Here is a 21598-nt window from a genome sequence, read left to right on the forward strand (position 1 = left end):
ATCAAATTCAAGCTTAACCGCTCTCGATGACGGTATCCTGCGTTCATTAGTTTATATTTCTTTTTATTGTTATTAAATAGTGAAGTATTTGCTCACACCATTTTTTATTCTTATTATGTGTCATGATTACGTTGCATACATGATGGATTATTTTGTATATTGTTAACAATGTAAATGATTTTGATAATGTATTATTGTGAACGCATGAACAACATGAAATAAAAACAACCAACATCACCACCACCATCACCATAATCATCATCATCACCATCCCCAATATCAACCACTACCACCACCATCATCAACACGACCACCATCATCATCATCTCCACTACTACCACCGTCGCTAAACTAATATTCGGCATCCTTACCAACAACTATTGGGTGCAATCCTTTCCGATGTGAGTAGTAATGGAGGATGAGGGCGCCGTCCGATTGCCTCCTCTCGCACCGGAAGGAGGGGGCCTCCATCTTCTTGTAGGAGAAGCTGAGGTACGAGTGGAGGGCATCCAGGTTCTCCAAGAAGCTCTTGAGGTTTGATCCAAGAACCCTCAACATCTCATCGTATCCGGATCGCTGGCAGAATGTGAAAAAGAACTCCCCGAACAACTCTAGGATCACTGGGATTGGTTGACCTGGTCAAAGTTAAAAAAGAAATTATATTTATTCACCTAATTAGTATACGCTGTATATTTCGAATGTTCAGAAATGCTAATTATTTGTTTTGGCACACTGTCGACACCCTGAGGATATTCAAGTTGAATGTACATGTAAGTCAAGATGTGAACTTCATGTATTTACTACTTTCAGAACATTTAATTAACAGGTAATATACATATTCGCACATTCATCTTTACTGGCAGATAGCTGAATAAACACAATTCATACTGATGAAGAAAAACACAATATGTCATCTTCAGAAACCACACTGCAACCAGAACAAAAAAAATTAAGAATCTTTAAGTACAGTATATCATCCGTTTCATAGATATTTTAATATGAATATTTCATGAAATCACCGTGTAACTTTGAGCGAGATGCTCGAAAAGAGATTTTGTGAATTACACAATGCCTACCTTAATAGTAGTAGTAGTAGTAGTAGTAGTAGTAGTAGTAGTAGTAGTAGTAGTAGTAGTAGTAGTAATAGTAGTAGTAGCAGCAGCAATAGTAGCAGTAGTAGTAGTAGTAGTAGTAGTAGTAGTAGCAGCAGCAATAGTAGCAGTAGTAGTAGTAGTAGTAGTAGTAATAGTGGTAGTAGTAGCAGTAGTAGTAATAGTAGTAGTAGCAGCAGCAATAGTAGTAGTAGTAGTAGTAGTAGTAGTAGTAGTAGTAGTAGTAGTAGTAGTAGTAGTAGTAGCAGCAGCAGCAATAGTAGTAGTAGTAGTAGTAGTAGTAGTAGTAGTAGTAGTAGTAGCAGCAGCAGTATTACATGTAGGGTCAGCGGCAGCAGTAGTAGTATTAGAAATAGTAGCAGCAGCAGCAGCAGCAGTAGTAGTAGTAGTAGTAGTAGTAGTAATAGTAGTAGTAGTAGTAGTAGTAGTAGTAGTAGTAGTAGTAGTAGTAGTAGTAGTAGTAGTAGTAACCGGATATTAAGAAAAGTTCATATTATCTAACTAATTGCGCTGTTAAAGGTGACTTTAAATATACATTATAAATAGGTACATGGTTACGTGGAAATAAAACTTTTAAAAGAAATTATTAGTGGTTACACTGACAAGGGAAAACCGGGTTACGTGATTCTATAAACATGGCAAAAAGAATCTCACAACTTGAAAAGGGAAAATAGGGATAGGAAAATTGGTTCGGTCGATAATGGGTGACAAAATTAGGTTTTAATAAACAATTCAAACGTTTCTATGCTCAATTGATAAGAAAATAAATAAAGAAAAATGTAGATATTGCACAAAGTAATCAATTGCGCAGATGGTATAAAAACTAGAGGATTTAAATATTTCACGGCTATCAGATCAATCGATGATTATAATTGTTCCTTTCCTGGTTAAAAATACATCATTTTTTAAATGAAATTGTAATTTGTATATATTGATTCATATTCATTAACGAAAGGCATGGCAGTGTTAAAAGGCAGGTGTTTTTGGAATAGACACGAATCTGTTTAATGTGATTAACTATTGATTTTAGAGATTGCACAACGCCCTTGCATTGTGACAAAAGAAGAAAAACAATGTCACAAAACAGCTGGAAACAAATGATTGTATTAATTGCGTGGTCTTGGTATTGTTAAAATGATGAGGTCAAAAGCCATGCAGGTGATTTTATCCTTTGTTTAGATTCGATTAGCATAATTAGATTGACATGAATTCTCCAGGGCTTTTGGCGAGGCTTTTAGATGAAGGTTACGTTTTCGATTTGTTTTTGTTCGATCAATGTGATAGAAGCAATATAAGTTATTTTAAATTTACTCATTGTAAACAATTTGATAAAGACGTGTTGCGAAAAACCGGTTGTTAAACATGGAGTTAGCTATTGTTTTGGAGTGAGAGATCTCGAACGCAAGTTTTCATATGAGTATTAAAAAAAGAATGATTGTTTACTTTATTCAGCTCAATTCTGAAAACAACTGAAAACAAGAGTTATAACATAACGACATCCAATTGTCATCATAAATGTAACACATGGTCAACAATACACATGGAACACGTGGGTGACACTTTCTTACACAGAAATCCACTAGATTTTAACATGATAAAAATGTAGGGCCTACAATACTTCTACTTGCATCAGACAAACTCCTATAATTATTCAATAACTTAGGGTATATCTTTAAAGTTTGAAATTCAGTGTCAAACTAAAGATCCGCTTACAAACTATACAATAAGAAACAACGTGGCCATTCACATGATTTGTGTTCCTTTTTTCCTTTCACATTGGAGAGTCAAATTCACTCCCCTTAAATTCCACAGTGACACTAACGAAGCCAGCTCCATGATCCCGTATCACAAAGGTAAGCGATTGATCGTACGATTGATTTTTACAATTGATTGTACTTGTATAGTTAATGCAATTAATCATTAAAACAATGTCCTACATGGACGATGATTGCTAAGCGTTGGGCTACGTGGCCCAGACGGACTGCGCTATCTTAAATGGGATAGAATCGACCGGATGCGAGTTCTATGAACCCCATCTTACAAAGATTACGATTGATCCAATTAACCACAACTATTATGAAAGATCCAACAATGTCATAATTTTTTTCCTACAGGAAATTTGCACAATGTCATTTATTAAACATAAAAGCACTTTGAATATTCAAGAAAACGATGAATACCGATGAATATACATCATATCTAGAAAATATTTTGAACATTCATGCATTTTTGATGTTGACGTTGCTGGCTTTCCATGGTTGTGGTTGATTGGATCCATCGTAACTCTTTGTAAGACGGGAACCAGGCATAAATTATTCGGAGTGGAAAAAGAGTGACAATCCACTCTTCCTCGGTGTGTATTATATCTCACCTGCAACATCACTAGCTGCTTTGACTAGTTTTAACGTAATCCCATCTGTATAGGTTGTGTGAGAAATGAAGCTGTCATCTACTCCAGCCAGTGTCCTGTAATGAGAACAAATTGTTTTAAAGAAATTTCTGACTTGAATACCGTAGTTCCAATTTTAAAGAATAATCAAACCTAACTAAAATGTCATTGTTACAGGAAAAAGACAATTCAGACAAGTATATATGAGTAAATATATTCGGATAAACAACATGAAAGTTATGAATAGTTGTTATTTTTTTTAATGGTAATCACTCTACCCATGAATGCTCCAATTTGGCCGTATCGGTGATGTAAAACAAGGATTATCGCTAGTGGGCTGATAAAATCTCAAAATAAAAAAAAATGCGATCAGCTCAAAATAGACTAGGTTCTATTGAATAATAGCAATGGTGTCAGTCTCGTATTATTGTTCGAAGACAGTCTCGTGATAACTGTGAAGAACTATTTCGAGGCAAAAGAAGGTTGTTACCCATGTTTTAATTCGAACATCTAGTTTATTATTAGCTGTCATAAAAAAATTACATTTTAAGATACGAGGTTTTATCATCCCACCTGCTTTATACTTCCACTCCATTGCATGAAATGGCCAATATATTTTTGTCAAAAGTTTTACAAGTACTTCAAATTATATTTCTCTTTCACTAGGACATAAAACAATGTTTACCTTTGTAATATTTTTATTACTGCCCCAAAGGAATAGGTACTTCGGGGAGAACACAAATCCATGATAATTAATTACATAGCCTATAGGAACGTTGTTCCTACCACTTGTCATAATTTACTACCCCAGTTGCCAATTTGAAATTTACAAAGTCCTAAGGATCTCAATTTTGAAATACCCATAACTTTCTTATCGCTTATCAGATTTCTTTGAAACTTTCGCCATTCCTTTTTACTTATTTTTCTCCTCTCTCACAAAACAAAACAACGAAATTGGATGCCCCGTTAACATTAACTTTAAGACTCCATCAGGGCTAATGGGGAAGAGTATTTACTGCGACCAAATCATATTCCATTATGTCATAAGAGATTGATATTTTTATTCTAAAGTACAGTCCTGGATGCTGACTCCAAATATTACATGGGAAACATTATTCAAGGAGTTGGAATGTCATGGCAGAGCCAGCATACACGTAACACCGTTTAGAATGTCATGTTGCTTTTGTTTCACGTTAATTCAGCCATTGGCGTCAAGAGCATGCCGCCATTGCCTGAGATTAAGACATTTTTGGGGCTTGATAATATGGGCACATTCGCGAAAGATACGAGCTGAAAAAGAGAGGAACCCTTTCGCCCAATAACAGAAAAGAGCATGTCATTCTTGGGTTACACAACAATCCGGCTCTCTTTCAATCACCGATAGAAATAGCTGTAGACAGCCCAGAAACATATATCCGCGGAAGGAGGAGTGAAAATTGAGAGAATAAGTCCAGAGGGATTTGCAATACTCCCATGATATCTGAAATTGAGAGGCTGCTCGGGACCCGAGTTCAAACTAAACCCGAACGGTGCTATTTCTTGATAAACGGATAGAGATTTCGTAAGAAGGACCTTCGAAGCATCTTCTCTTTTTATGCTTCAAATTTAATTTAAAAAAAAACTCATAAAATATGCACCGAAGATATATATGCCGCGCAAAAGAACCAGTGCGCACCGGCGTTGGTGGCAAAAGCCTCATGAATCAATTTTATGAATACTTGGGTGTCACATTGAACATGGAATACTAATCGAATTGTACGTCAGATCAATTAAGAAGGCGCATTGGCATGAATAACTTGGTGGGTCGCTTAGAAACATTGATATTAAAAGCACTACAAATATGAAAATAGTATCACAATACTATCTATCATAGTGGCATATTCATAAATGACTCTGTCGTCCGTGTCTTCTAATACATGATCACACTGGAGTTGTATAAATTCCATTGTGTTAAGGTCACAAGTTTTAAAATAACAGCTTCACAAAAGGAAAAATAAAATTTGCATCTTGAAATAAACCAGCCCGAAATAGGATTACAAGGACAAGAAAAAATAGCGGAAGTGATGTAGAAGAAACCGACCAGACAATTTTACAAAGTAAATCCCAGCCAAAAAGAAAGAAGTCTGAAGGATCCTGTTGCCCTGACGTCTTGAAGCTAGAATTGCATTTTTTTTTTCTCTCATTATATTTTTCAACAATTGGAGCTCGAAGAGCAATCAAGGATTTTTTGTACATTCCGACGTTAAAAAAATGATAATAAAGATTAAGTATTGAGTAGATTAGTTGATCAAATCTTTTTTTCCATTTGTCACAAAATAGAAATTTGACAGAACTGCACCCACTTGACAGAAATATGAGTGGTCATTACGAAAACAAAAACCGTTATTTTTTTCGCCACGAGGTCTATATTCTAATATCTCATTCGAGGTACAATGAAAACTTTCGAACTTAGAAATAAATATCAGCAACCCCTTGGTTATTCGAAAGAGATCATGTACGATGCACAGCAAGAACTGTGTTGTTAATCGGTGTACATAGAGGACCACACCAGAGATTTTACACCGGTGTTAAATTGGTGGTGCTAGTTTTACACCTATAGGTATTATTACAACACCTTTTGTTGTTACATTTACACTCTTTGGTGTTATGTTTAATCTCTATGGTGTAATTTTATCACCTCAGGGTGTGGTCCTCTATTAACACCAATTGGTGTCAGTTTTTATCACCGCAGTTTTTACAGTGTATGTAAATAGAACATATATCCGACGTCACTATTTCATTTCGCATTAAATTGACAAAATATCAAATAGGAAATCAGACATTTTCGAACACTAAATAGTGTTTACTGGTGAGCAAAATCATCAAACTTAAATTTCATACGCAATAAGTATTAACAATTTAAACGGAAAATAGATATTCTCACTTTAAACCGTGTTATACAACTCCCAAAACCGAATACTTAAAATTTTCTTCATTCGGCAGTTCTAGACACTAAAGACTTGGCTCTAATTCATTTCCCCCATTTACCCAAATCGATAATTTAGAGAGAAATTATGGTGTTCTAGCTTATCATCCTTCCGACTGCACGTCCGTTGCCAAAATCTTTTGCGTTACGGTGACGGAAGCGCTGCTTTTAAGCAGACTTTTCGGGAGGAAATGAACAAAAATGTCTCGCATCTAGTTCCAGGCGGAATCAGAGGAAGGAAAAAAAAGATCCCCAGACCGTGTTTGCTCATACGTCATATTCAGAGTGTCATAATTCTGAGTAAATAGGTCCCGTCAGCGTATTAATCACGCCTTAAACCATGCTTCGAAATGGCGTAAAATGACATGGAAGAAACATCAAAGGGTTTAAAAGGTGCACATTGTGCGAAATTTCACGAGACCTGATGATGTTGTAGTGATGAAATTGTATGTTTGAGGGATTATTGATTCATGCACAACTAACATCTTATTTCGTCCGTTCTATCATCCAGCCAGGTTTTTATTTTAATCTTACATACAGCTGTAAACTGACTTTTTAAATCATTAAACACGCTTCCGAGAATAATTTGATTATTTTGTGTCAAAACTAGATTCATCCGTGAATCAGCACGTTAATCTCGAAGACACGGTGATACCTTCTCGAAAATATGGTATACGCAGTATAAGCATGATAAGTCATAAGTTTTTCTTTGATTTATCGACATATACTGATTTTCATTCATGACTGTTAAAAGTGGCTGGGGATTAAAGACTACAGCCAGTGACAGCCATGACAGAGGTAATCTCAGTAGCCTGATTTCCACACCATAATGTCCATAGCTCGCTCTGTCAATCTGCTCTGAATTTCGGTCATGTATTAAGGCAGTATCTGTTTTCATTAGGAGCGCCTCTTGATGACCCGAAGCGCTCAGGAATACGGTGTTGGTTTTCAAGAACACGTTACTTCTTCAAATGAGAAGTAAAACCGTCTCGATGATTAAAACTTACTTGTTCTACCTTAACCCATCGCCTAGTGGATGCGTGTGGCCCTGTGATATCGCCTGGCGCAGGTGCGATTTAGGTTGTGTATGGGTTAATAAGGAAATGCTCGGCTGTTTGACAGCCTGCAAGTCACGTCCGTATACACGTTGGATCACCTCAAAGTATGATACCAAACTTTCTAACGCCACATTTGCCAGTAAAGAACACTTGCGTTAACCCTAATTGGGGTATTATAAGTCTTACAGGGCCAACCAATTAGCTAGTTTTGGTTTATAATGATAATGGCCATGATATTGCCAGAGTTGTCATCGCACTCATTACTAAAAACCAAAAGAAAATAGTTCCCAATAGGCTTCGGGAAAAGAAAGACAGAGACAAATTCACCCTAAACCATGTCCCCGACAGCAGATCAGATAGCTTGAAATACTATTATATTGTTAGTTTTGTATTTGATACTTAGTTTATTACAAAAAGTAACTCAAAAGGCATTATCTGTCTCCGTTTTGAATATTGTCTCTGGGATCGAGATAAAGTAGCAAATTATCCTTCGGGAGAGCGTAGTTTATATTTCGACAAAGTATTGCCAGTAGGGCTGGCTTTGGATTCCTTTAAACCCAACCACACTGTTAGAAAATTCATCCTTAAAAAGTTCCTGCAGCAGAGTCTCAAGAACACCTGTAATCTTACCAGATTGCGTAATCTTACATTATATAGTGTAAAATTACAGGAATTGATATTTGGTGTGTGGAACCTTGCAAATTACACCCTTTTCCCTCTTTTAACAGACCTTTTTTGTTAAATTGTAGACAGATTCCTTTATTAAGAATTTACCGAATGATCTGCGAAATCTTGTTTTTCTGTAAAATCTGGGGTTTTTTAAACAGTGCATGACTTGTATATTGTATTCATCATGTTAATATACAGAGTCATATTAAAGATGTCTATAATTGCTCAAAGGAACATATTCATGCAGGATATCAATCCGTCAATATTTCTCAATTAGAGGAGAACCATTAGAGATAAGTCATTTTCCCTTTATCATGACAGGTTAAATTAAACTTGGGTGTGGATCTTTCCCCTTACTCTGTACTTCCAAATGAAAGTTCTCCGAAACTGTGGCAGAGATATTTGTGATTGCTACGGATTCTGAGCCCCAAAAAACCCCTCTTGAGAATGATAAAAGAATCGGCGAACTTGCACTGTTGTAGGAAAAGAGAAAAAAAAGAAAGATCATGGAGCTATTGATTGGTTTCTGGTGTGGAAAATACAAACAAAGTCAAAGAGCCTCGACAATATGACTTGGATGAACAGCCGATCTACATGAACATAATGATTTAGTGGGTTTTTTGTGACATTTCTCGTGACCAAAATGACCTTAATTTCATAGTGATTTTAACCAGGGGCCCGTTGCATAAAACCTTTTACCTGAGAAAACTCAGGTTATTTTTACCGGAGTTTTTGCCCTATGTTAAAGTCAATGGCAGAAATCAGACTAACCTTAGTTTCCAGTTTTTACCAGAGTTTTCTCAGGTAAAAAGTTTTATGCAACAGGCCCCAGAACCCGTGCTATAAAGGGGCCCTGAATGTAACACTACATAGAGACTTTGGTGCCTGAATGACCGGGATTCGAATGCACCCATACTATATAATACATTCATATCTAAATTAGACGAAACCGTTTCCTTTTTGTTTTCTCGCGTTTCACTCGCAGGAATAAAGATATCGATTACGTATGTGGTAACAAGAATGAGGCACTTCAACAAAGGAAACATATCTCGCAATTATGATGAAATAGATCAGTACTTCCACACATTGCTACATTAAGGTTATCATATTTCTTATGGAGTCCTTCGAGACACCATTATCATGCCAGTTAAAGCTTTACTCAAGTAGGTATTTATTTTTTCCTGGCGGTGCCGTTAACAGTTCTTAGCTTTTTTGATGATTTAATAAACTGATAATGTTCTATGTAATGATAAATTTTATTCGCCTACTAGACAGTCAATACCTTCTTCACTGCTGAGGAGACATATTAATGTTGTACAAGTACACGTCTGCGTGGTATGATAAAGAAGTCCAGCTTAGGTACACATGCTTGGTACCATAACGTATTCTGAATTTAATTTCTGCAGTGTAAAAAATGTCAGTAACCATAGCATCCAATGTTGAGTAAAATGATTATCCAAACCAAGTGCTTAGCAATTCTTTACAAACGTTGGTTGAAACTGGATCTTGCTATGGTAAGAAAAATTCGACCAACAAGTAGAAAAACATGATCCGTATCTATAATTATACACAGTAGTATGTGTATAACAAAGGCGGTTCAGAGGGGCGGCTCTCTCCAAGTCTCTATAACAGACATCATATGGACCCCACCCCATCCTGCTCGCCTCTCCTTTACGGATCTTTCAGTTCTAACCAACACTGCTACCCTCCATAAAATTATTCAATATAAATAATTCAGAAGTAAGAAGTAGGTTGGTGGGGCTTCATTGTAATAACGCTGTCTAGGAGTGTATGCTTGGTCTTATGAACATCGGATTTTTCTAGCAATACCAGAGAGCAGGGGGTGTTTCATAAAAATTTAAGCGTGACTTAGAGTCACACTTAAATGCCGACGCGTACGCGATATGCAACACGCAGTCTTATCGATCCATATGCAGTAGTGCGCGTCCTCTTGGCATGATTCGACCAATGTGGTTATGCCTTTTTATACCGCACGTAGCAAGGCATTTAAAGGTATTGTTTAACTTTGTGAGCAGCCGATTTAAAAAATTCTCAAACCAAGATGAAACATGTGTACAAGTGCATGTATTAGAACTAATAAACCCTGAAAACAACCATTATTGAGAATGAAAAGCTAAGACTACAAGGCAAACCCCGATTTTGTAAATAGGCGTCTTATAGACACCTAAATAGTACACATAAGTGTATGGGATGAAATTAAGATCGTGTTTCCGGTCACTTTATATTTCAATTTTTGAAGCACTAAATAATTATTTTCGAACGCAATTTTTTCTGGGCTTCATTTTTGTAACATATCAATGACACAGGTGACAAGTGTGACCTTCTAGCTCAGATTTTTTAAAAGTCAAGCCAATGTTAACCAATCTTTGTGAAACACCCCCTGCTCTTCGAATTCACATTCGGAATACTATAGAAGAAAATTGAATACTCTGTATATTGACACAAATATGGGTTCATCGAGGATTGCAAATTTACTGACGACGCTAAATGAAATATTAGTTATTTAAGACGCCCGGCGTCATGACTTGTAACCAAATGATCGCATGGCAGTTTCCTGCAGACGGAAGAAAGGCGAGTATTTGAAACCGAATTTTCAAACAACACTTACGCAACTTAATTCGGATACTGAAGACTTGGGGTAAATAATGTATATGGCTACTCACCATTTCCTAATTGACTCATTAGTATTTTGGTAAATTCAAACACTGATTTAACAAAAAGGGTAACATTGGGCTCGTTCCTCGATTCTATGTGTTTTGTTTTTCTTTCTTTATAAATCTTAAGTGATGTATGCAATTACTAACACGGCCATCTCAATGGTGCGAGACAACAGTTAGTCGAATACCAAACAATGGACATTGACGAACCATGACTCGCGTTCACCACCCGGCCGAAGCTTCAAGTGTCGCATGGGAAACGTTGGGTGTTAAAAGGGCCACGTGTAGTGATTTATTAAGCATCGTCATGACGGGTGAAAGAAGTAAACACAGGGGCTGGTTTCCTGTCTGATCTTCCATGCATAAAGGAAAGGACTGACAGACAAACAAGTAAATTGAGACCCACACAGTTTAAAAAAAACCCGATGGTTTAAAAATACACATCGTTGTGTACTCAATGAATATTACAGTACAGGTTAGTTTAACTAGCGTTTTAAGATTTAAGAAAATGATAAAGATTAATTTTAACATTTAGTCTCCAATACATTGAGCAAGTTTATTCAAAATTGTAAACACTTGTTAAACCTGTTAAACAACTAGTTTAAAATTAACTAAGAAACAGCGTCGTAAACAGTATTTTTACTGTACATGTAAAGCGGGTAAGATGGGGGTGATATAGGGGTAACGGAGCCCTGGAGGAAAAAAATGCCAGATCGGTACATGTATGTTGGAAAAGCGGTAGGCCTAGTTATACACAAAATAATGGTTCAAGTTTGCACCCTCTAAATGTGGCAACAACGTTGGGTGCAAATATGCACCCGAAGTGAAAAGGGTGCAAAAATCATTTTGTGTGTGTTTGCACCCCGAAAGGTGCAACTGTGCACCATTTGGGGGTTAATTAGTTTTTACATCCAATAGGTGTAGATTTTAACTTTTCCTATAGCCTAAAGGTGCAACTCTGCATCCTGAATGGGTGTAAAATGGTGCTAACTGCATCATTAACGGTGTAAAATGCTTTTTAGGCTTCGAACTTGCACCCCAAAAGGAACTCCCATTGTGGCATATGTGAGATGCAAACTGCGCCATGTTTTCCAAGTGTGGATACTTGTCAATGATCACAAAGATAGTCAAACAAAACAATATCATCAAACAGCATGTCCTTCTATGACCTAACTTGCCAAGCACGGCGAGAAAGTGGGACAGGATATTGAAGGAGCGTTGGTCACTGGTCGAAAAATTAACTGGTCAACATTAATTGAATCTCTGCTCCTATGTCCAACGATGTTCCCCAAGGATAACCAGCTCAATTGATTCAAGCGCGCGAGCTCAATGATCTACTGGTATAATCATACCCGTGTGCACTTGCTTACTTCTATATAATTCGTTTCCGCACAAAGAGTAATTGAGGTCGGCAGTGCTTCCCCCATCCCTTCAATTCATCAAAAAATATTCCCACTTTTCAACGAAAAAAAAAGAAATTGTATTTTAGGAATCAAAAGTGTGAAGTTATCGTAATTTAAAAGTCTCAGCCACTTCATGTGGAAACACTATTGTGTGGGAGTTATGATCATTTACGATTGAAAAAAAAATCCTGAAAGTGAAATGTTTAAAATGCAAGAGGAATTGCTTCTTAAATTGCCAAAAACATTTAAAGTATTATCATATTGGATGACATAATTTCGTTTATAAAGGTCATTTCAAAAGCGTCTTTCGAGGCGCCATTCGAGTTCACCCTTTGCAACTTTCCCGTTCTTGCTGTAAATACATATTTTGGAAGAAGGGAGGACGAGTTGGCTAGGCTGAGAACAAGTATAAAAATAGCCTTGAACTACGTCTCACGTTTCTTATATCCACCCTTAACAAGATAAAGGTTATGAAATCAAAGATTGATGCACGGAAATGAGAAAATCGAGAGACTTGGGAAAAGCCATGAAGAGGAAAGCATTTATCTTCGTTAACAATAGAGGTATCTTGTCCGTAGGATTCGTAGTTGTTTCCAAGAAATCTGAGTCTATTCTTTTTGCTGTTTTACATATTTTTTTAAATGGAACCCTTAGAGGCTCAATTGCTAATAGCATGTTATTTGATCCAGGCCAGATCGCAGTTGTTCCAGTGTAAAGGTGGCGAGTAATTTCCGCTTCTCACGTAAAAGTAGAAGTCTTTCGAAATAAATAACAGTAGGCATATATAGCCAGAGTTTAAAGAGAGAAAAGGAGAAGAAAAGAAAGAGCGAGAAAAAGAGGGAGAAAGATGAAAAGGTGAGAAGGGGAGAGATAAGATGGACAATGAAAAGAAATATAAAGAAGGAAAGCGAAAATAGAAAACGAAGAAAAGGGAGGAGGAAGAGGAGGAGGAAAAGAAGGAGAAGAAGTAGAGTAAAAGAAAGGGAACAAATTGTATGTGGGGAGGGGGAGACCAGCTTCGTGTGAGTATGGGGCTTAAAACGATGGATAGGTACAAAGAAAACAAAAATACTTAAAAAAGTAAAGCGGTGATGGAGAAGAAAGAGAAAGAGCAGCATAGAGAGGGGTAAAAATAAAGAGAAGACGTGTGTGCGTGTGTGAAATAATATGTGCAGTCGTGTGGGGTGTGTGTGTGGGTGTGTGTGTGAGAGAGAGAGAGAGAGAAATCATTTCATCAAAGAGATAGAGAGAGAATAAACAAAATACAAACGGATAGGAAAGAACGAAAAGTAACGGTAAGCATATAGTAACACAGACCTACACACAAAACCTCACACACACATTCAGGTATAGAATGGAAATAATTGGCAATGGTATGAACCAAAAATTGAATAAAAATAGGAAAAGTAAATAAAAGCTTGCCCAAATTATGTATTAGGTTTCTATGTACAAGGTTCTTCTGATGGCCAAGACATTGAAATAGGGTTACAATCGATTTCAGATGGAGATGGAATGAGTATTGGAATCAATCCGAACGAAAACGAGAGGGACTGATCGAGAGGGTGATAGATAATGGGAGCTGAGAAGGGGGCGGGGGGTAATGATGTTGATGAGTAGATATGTCAGAAGATTTTTGAAGTGTGGAGGATGAGTAACATAATGCAAAAGTGAATACTAAGAGAAGAAAATAATAAAAAGATATGGGCACATGTAAAGATGGAAAGAAATTTAGACGTCGCTAGGAAGAAGAAAAAAAGCGAGAGGAAAATGAGAATAGAACGATCCTACGTCACTCGCCAAATTTTAATTCGCCCTAGTCCCGCATGTGCTAATAATTTGCGGCAACCCGCCATTGACTTCATACCCCCCAAAGCCCAAGCGTCTCATATTCTGTTGACTTATCTCTCTGTTACATGATGGAGTCGAAAGTGCCTTACAAAAGGAGCTTCTAGAACGCCACTAGCACCTCGTGGTTCGACCATCTTTTATATTTAAAGGATTGTCGCAGAAATTTCCAATCAGTTTTTAGAGCATTGCTTTATGATAATGGTGTTTTTTTTCCATAGTGTATGATAAGTAAACAAACTCTTTCAAAATATTCGACCATACAGTCGGTGGGTTAATGAATTAGCGCCGAGAGAAGGCCAAAAAGTTAACGGGGACCTATACCGACGTCGCTATGTCACCTAACAAAATTTCGGGGAAAGAAAAATATGACACAAGTTTTGCTTTTTATACCTTTTCCCCATTTAATGCTCGCCCTACCTCTCTCTCTGTAAATTGTACCTCCTGAACAAATGAAGACCTTGTATAACAAGCCCGTTATAAGGGTTATTTGAATATAACTAAGTCCAAAACATTAAGGGCACATCGTACCTTAATTCCATGACTAGCATCACCATAATAAGTTTAATTAAATTGTGCGTTTATATGCTTTTTGCATTGTCAGTGAAAACACTGTAGTTTTTATTTAGTTTCATGACAAAAATACATTCATATTTGATGTGTAGTCGTGGGTGATTACGACATGAGTGGCCAGCCATACATCCCTTGAAAGAAGAAGGGAACAACTTACTTGATTTTGATCCATGCTTCCTCTCCGAATTTCTCTGTAACCAATGCCTTGACACAAATGTTAATGAACCCGTACTGCCGAAAGAGAATGAGGAAAAACAGAAAGTCGTACACTGTTAGAAAATTTATCCTTAAACTAAAAGAAGTTCCTGCAGCAGAGTCTCGAGAACACCTGTAATCTTACCAGATTGCGTAATCTTACAGGAAATTTGTATTTGGTGTGTGTAATCTTACAAATTTCCTTAAATAAAACACTCTTTCCCCCTTTTTCTAACAGACCTGTTCTGTTAAATTGCAGAAAAATTCCTGTTTCATGAATTTAAAGAATGATTCTGGTATTGCTTTCTGCAAAATCTTCTTTTATTTTTCTGTAAAATCAGGGTTTTTTTAACAGTGTAGTTAAAAATCACGGCGTTGTTAATATAAAAGTCAAAATAGTTATACAACTTTATTTTCTTACGACTCCTCGGAGACACTGACGTACAGATGGGGAGCTTGGGGGCGCTTGCCCACCGCCATATCTAGCCCCCTCAAGATTATTGGCTCATCACGCCACTGCTCGAAAACTATTTTTTTTCAGGAGATACAGTATATCTGAGACGCAGCGAAGAGGTCGCAGAGACGTCCTTGCAACTAGCCAAATTTGAGACGAAAACTCGTCGCGAGCTAGTTGCAAGCCTAAAGAGATGACCCCTTTTTTGTTAATTTCTTAATTGAATGTTCTTTCTTCGTATATCGGTTACGTTACATTGAGATGAACTTTTATTGCGCTCGTCCTGAACTCATGCAATCTTTTCAAGGTAAGTGCAATGCAAGTAACCTAACACTTAAGGGGAGCCAATGCAAATAGTTGTAATCATCATAATAGTGTTATATTAATAACGCCGCTTACAAATCACGAACGCCACTCATAACCATGAAATTGATGATATATAGAAATGTGAATTTCTATTTCTTTTTGGATTCATCGAATACTTGATTAAATGATTTCTTTTTAATGTGCATTTTGTGAAACACCGTTGGCTGATGCCCTTGCATGCAAAATTTTGTCGACTGCAGTCGCTATAGCAGGCAATCTTCTTTTCATTATTTTCTATCGGAATGAACGCCGCTCAGCTTCAAAATTGTTATATCTTTTAAAGAAAAAGAAATAATAACAGGGTTTATACCTCGTGTTTTGATATAAACTTCTAGACTTGCTTGTAATTTCAAAAGAATAAGTTTCAAATGAGATATATACATGTATATGTCTTTTTAATTTAGTGTGCCAGCAAATCTTTTAAATGATGGGTAATATTTTCCTCTCGACGGCACTGTTGACGTGCAAAAGGAGTAGAATTAGAGAAGGTTGATCAACATGGTCCACAGCAAAAATTTCAAAAAGGTATATTTGCCTACCCAAAGTGATCACTTTCAATTACATTCCATATAACACGTCCTCTTCGTTAAATAAAGACTTAAACGCTGATATTTTTTGGCTAAAGGATATACCGTGACAACGCCATAAATACATCATGGATGTGACCTTTCAAACCTTGATAAGCTTTAGACTTTATAAATCTGGCACTCATTTCCAATCGAAAACCAATTGACAATCAATTAGGGCAATATACACAATATCAAATATGAGAATACAGTGCACGCACATTGATCACGAAGTGCTACCGGGAAATTGATGGGATAAATGGTTTATTCGGTAACGTACAACCTATTTTTTTTTAGTATTATCAACCAGTTTAGCTAGAATCAAGTTTTGCTTTAAACAAACAAATAACGTATTGTTTCAATACTGAGGAACCGTATTACAAGCCTGGCTTCCAACGGTCTTCTCGTCTTCCTTGTTTTTATATTACATTCCTTTAATTATCGATATTTGTTATTTTTAAACGTTTTCGACATATGCGTTAGCATATAATTGTACATAATATCTTGTTATACATGTTATATGTTACTTTTTCAAGGAGGATCAATAAAGTTTATTCATTCATACTACATGTACTAATGATGTGTCCTTTATGTTGTACGCTCTTTCTTTTGTGGTGGTTAAACGAGCATTTTTAGGATATCGTTTTAAAGTATTTTGCAAAAGTTCACACTACACGATTCCAAACGTCTCACATGTACCATTTTCACTAAATAATTTAGAATGTAAGAACAAATATCAATGTACATTTATGAACAGACACGTGATTTGTCAATTTTCATTCTCTCTTTTATTCAGTTATATTTATAAACTAATTATACAACAAAAAATTACATAGAATACACTGTTAGAAAAAATAAAAGAAGTTCCTGCAGCAGAGTCTCGAGAACACCTGTAATCTTACCGAATTGCGTAATCTTACAGGAAATTGGTATTTGATGTATGGAATCTTACAAATTTCCTTGAATAAAACACCCTTTTCCCCTTTTTAAACAGACCTGTTCTGTTAAATTGCAGAAAAATTCTTGTTTTATGAATTTACAGAATGATTATTACGCAATTCGGTAAGATTACAGGTGTTCTCGAGACTCTGCTGCAGGAACTTCTTTTATTTTTTCCAACAGTGTATCACACACAGCATTGCAATATAAACAAAGATTTAATAATAAAAAAAAGAATAGAAAAGGTAATAAAACAGCGACATGAATTTCAATACATAGAGATTATCAAAATAACCGTGAACGTTCACAGCAAATTTAAACTCAAATCTTCATTTGCGAAAATGAAGAGTATTTTACCCTGCTTTTTGGCTACTATCCTATACTCTGTTTCTTTATTAACATTCAAATAAATTTTCATTTTTTAAAAAGGCTATAACATGTATAATGGACTTTGTTTAGAGTGATCGATGTGATTTTTGATCATGCCCGGGAAATGAAGTACTTAGGGATTGTCATCAATGGTTAAGTACCTATATAGGTCGAATGAATTGAATATCTTTATGATACATAGGGATACATGAATGATGGGGGAAATAACGCAATCTTCTACATTCAAGCAATATAACGGAGAATGAGCATGTACATAAATACATTATGCAGTCATGATTAATCGGTACGACGTGGCTGCTTCAAAAAAAGAATAAATAAATATACTTAATGAAATTTATTGCAATATAAAATTGTTCTGGTATGTGTCTGAGAGCAATGAATGAATATTTATGTCTGATAATTACACCTGCTTTTAGAGCGTATAATAGTTTTGTATTTATTATTTTTTATGCGCTCTGCAATAAATGCAGGTGTCCTGACAGATTCCCATTAACCTCACCTTGGTTTAGTGAAGTATAATGTGGATCAATTTAATGCTGACTGAAAGTAAGGTCATGACCGGGAATCGAATCCACAGCCCACTGTTAGTCCAGATACTAATCCCCTGGGCCACAGCGCTTCACAAAAAAACACGTTACCTCAGCCGATAATTATATAGCTCAATGTCTGTCTAGTAAAGATCGTTTCATGTTATTAGGTAGTAAGCAGGGGTAATGAGATGTACAGTATATATTTCATTTTGTGGAGGATGGTTTAATTTTATTTGTTTCCAATTTTTTTTTTCATCACCATTTGTTCCATCTTTCATAATTTAATTTGTTTCCAATTCTTTCTTTTTATTATAACTTGCTCCAGCTATCATAAACATGTAATGAAATTAATTCGAAATCTAGAATGTGTTCCCAACCCGATTGGGATCTGACCAAACATATCATTAAATTTCGATTATCTCCACACGTTAACTATTCCCAAGAGATCCTAGTGACGAAGGCTTTGATTTAATCAATTCATAAAAAGAATTAGTACGCGGTATCATTGATTTGATTACCTCCCATGAGAAGAAGAAAAAATAATATGCGTGTGTGGAAAGTGTGTGTCAATCAATAAAGGTGCGTGCGTGCGTGCACGCGTGTGTAGGTGCGTGTGTATGTTTTTAGTAACGGTAACGTCATTTAGATCAAGCTGAATTCTGGGATGTAACACAATGGAATTGGAACTCACTTTAATATCAGGGTTTATTACCAGGGTCCAAGGTAGCCCTTTGCGAACAGAGGGACAATTGCAAAAGCATATTCGTCATTGGTTATAACAATAATAATGGTTACAGTTAACATGGGTTCTTATTGTTTTTCCTCTCGAATAGGACAATTCCGGTGTTCCACAACTATTATTCCGCGCCGTTTACATGTATATCTCCGTGATATCCAAAATCGATTAATCTGTGTTCGTTTTTTTCATCTATCACGATTTAATTTGAAAAAAAAAAAACTTTTCAGAGTAGTATGAGATGTATACAATCTGGTTTTCTAATCTGGTTCGGGTTCGTGAGAGAGAGGTGTATCAAACACTTTGTACAAGCTCTTCGCTTTCGAACGCTGCTTGGCAACGTAATTTTTACATCAGAACTCACTGTCCGTTTTACTATCGGATGTTGAACTTAACATTTATGTGGTTGAACAATCACTAATTTATTAACGGCGACATACTTTTATTCATTGGTATTATAACTTGTTTAATTGGTGGTGTGAATGACATAAATGTAAATCTTCTTGCGCTAGGGTATATGCTTAGTTTACTAAATATCAATTATTCCGTTGCCAGTAAGCTGTCCTCAACCATGTTATATACAGATATAACAATCCAAATAGCTTTAGAGCGGGAAATACAAATAATATCTGGAGGACATTTATTAAATATATGGATATTAATTTGGCAAAGGTCACGTGGTAAGATTTGCGCTCAAATCTGTAAAGGAAACCAAAATAATGATTACCCTTTGAATGAAACCTTTCAGTCGCACAATTAAATTTTAATCCCCGCCATAATTGGTTTCCATAGTTCCATTCGTGAAGATAATCGATCCACGCAATAATGTCAATCTACGTAATTTAAAGTGAAGTATAATGCGACAGAGATTATCGCGAGTTGACACTTATACACCACAAGGTTGAAATGTCGAGGTTCTGACAAATAAAATATGAACATGGGAGCGGTAAGTGTACAGTGTTTTTTGTCATTGAATAGCAATGTCTTAATAAGCCAGTTCGTAGTTCCTTTCTGTGCATGATCAAAAGATTCTACGCATGATCAGAAGAAGGTCATTTGTACTAAAGTGACATGGTGCTTTAAAATCTAATGAGATAAGCACCAACTTTGATGTCTTGATTATTCATATATTCTTTTGAATTGTCGTTTTCATTTACATCCACAAAAAACAACAATGCTTCCACGAACGACTGGTATTTCACAGTTTGTCAAGTACATTGTGCAACATGCTAAGATTTGCATTCAAAGTAGGAATGCAACAAATACCTTCATTAAGTGTTCATTGGTGTGCTATTCTAGTCACCTGGTCTATTCAATTTCTTCATCCTGCTATGCAAGGCAAGCTTACGTAATATCTTGCTTTGAAATCTGCCTATCATGATAAAAGAAATGAAAGGTCATTTGACCAAAATTGCCCATGAAGTAACTACGAACTGGTCTATAATGAAGGGGCAAATTGGGAAATGTGTGATTGTGCGTGGGTATGGAGGTGGTTTATATGTAAATTCTTTCTATAATTATTAAATACAGAAAAAAACATTCCCCGAAGAAGGAAGAGAAAAAAGATCAATACATATATAGGTCTATGACACCACGTTTCAGGTCAACAATGTTGACCTGAAAAGTCGGGTCAACAGCGCTTTCGTAACGTAATTCGAAACCACTGATTATAATTGATATTAACACCTAGTAGTAGACATTCTTTAATCTAAACTTCATATTCTGAGAGAGGATTTAATACAATCATGAAATATATTCAAACCAAAATCACTCATCACACAAGTGTCATTAGCCGATTTGGGGCAGTTGCCATTCCATTTCGATCTATTTTTTTTATTCGGGGAATGTTTATTCTGTTGTTCTTTTTTCATTATTATTCTTTTTTTTGTTCGTTGTCTTTTTTTTCTTTAACTTTCTGATGTATGGTCTATATATTTAAAATATTAATGTAAATTATACATATTCTTGTGAGAACTTTTATTGTGCAAAGGAATATCAGGTTTTTTCCGAACGTTCTCCCTTTTGATGAGAATGGAATAAATAAAGGATAAATTCCAAAATATTTATTTTCGATTTTACTAAAGATGCTTTGTTTTACAATAAAATGATGAATAACAGAAAAATGATTTTTTTTTTTGCCATTTCTGTTGATGGTGGTGCGGATCGTAACAGATAAAAACTTGAAGAAAAAAAAACCGATCGCGGTGCGGATCGTAACAGATGAAAACTTGAAAAAGAAATTGAGTTGTTGGCAGGACTAGCAGGACTGATAGCACACACGATGATAAATAATTAATCATAGTTTTTATTTATCTATTTATTTATTCATGCATGTTCACAATATACAATGAAAAAGAATACACAATTTAATATTCAAATATATATAAAACACAAGTAAATAATGAACACACAAAGGTGTTGCAACATAAGCTAAAGGCTTGATTGGTTGAAGCACCTTTAAACTGGTTTCGCATCCAAGAAAACAAAATAAAAATGTTGGAATAAGGAAGAGAGGAAAGAAAGAGAAGAATATAAACGAGATAGACTGCCAAGATATAACAATTAAGTTTCAAGTTGTTATGAATATTTGGTAATAGTAATTCGACAAAGTTGAATGTTGTAAATCTAATGCACGCAATCGCCGATGAACCTGATACTCATTATCATATCTGCCCTATAAAAGGGGTTGGTGTCGGACAAATTAAATGGTTCAGATTTTAAAGGCAATAG

General features: G+C 35.9%; 1 protein-coding gene across 2 annotated transcripts in view; it reads right to left on the minus strand.

Annotated features, from left to right (window-relative positions):
- The window catches only part of LOC121429634 (guanylate cyclase soluble subunit beta-2-like), a 57434-nt gene that overhangs the window by 25475 nt on the left and 10361 nt on the right, over positions 1–21598 (minus strand). For both annotated transcript variants that reach the window (XM_041626773.1, XM_041626772.1), the window contains exons 2-4: positions 14850–14923; positions 3484–3578; positions 372–635 (exon numbers count right to left, since the gene is read on the minus strand). In XM_041626773.1, the coding sequence (XP_041482707.1) occupies positions 372–635; positions 3484–3578; positions 14850–14923 (433 nt within the window). The remainder of the gene's footprint in view (positions 1–371; positions 636–3483; positions 3579–14849; positions 14924–21598) is intronic.

The sequence above is a fragment of the Lytechinus variegatus genome, chromosome 16, assembly GCF_018143015.1.
Source record: "Lytechinus variegatus isolate NC3 chromosome 16, Lvar_3.0, whole genome shotgun sequence".
NCBI lineage: Eukaryota > Metazoa > Echinodermata > Echinoidea > Temnopleuroida > Toxopneustidae > Lytechinus > Lytechinus variegatus.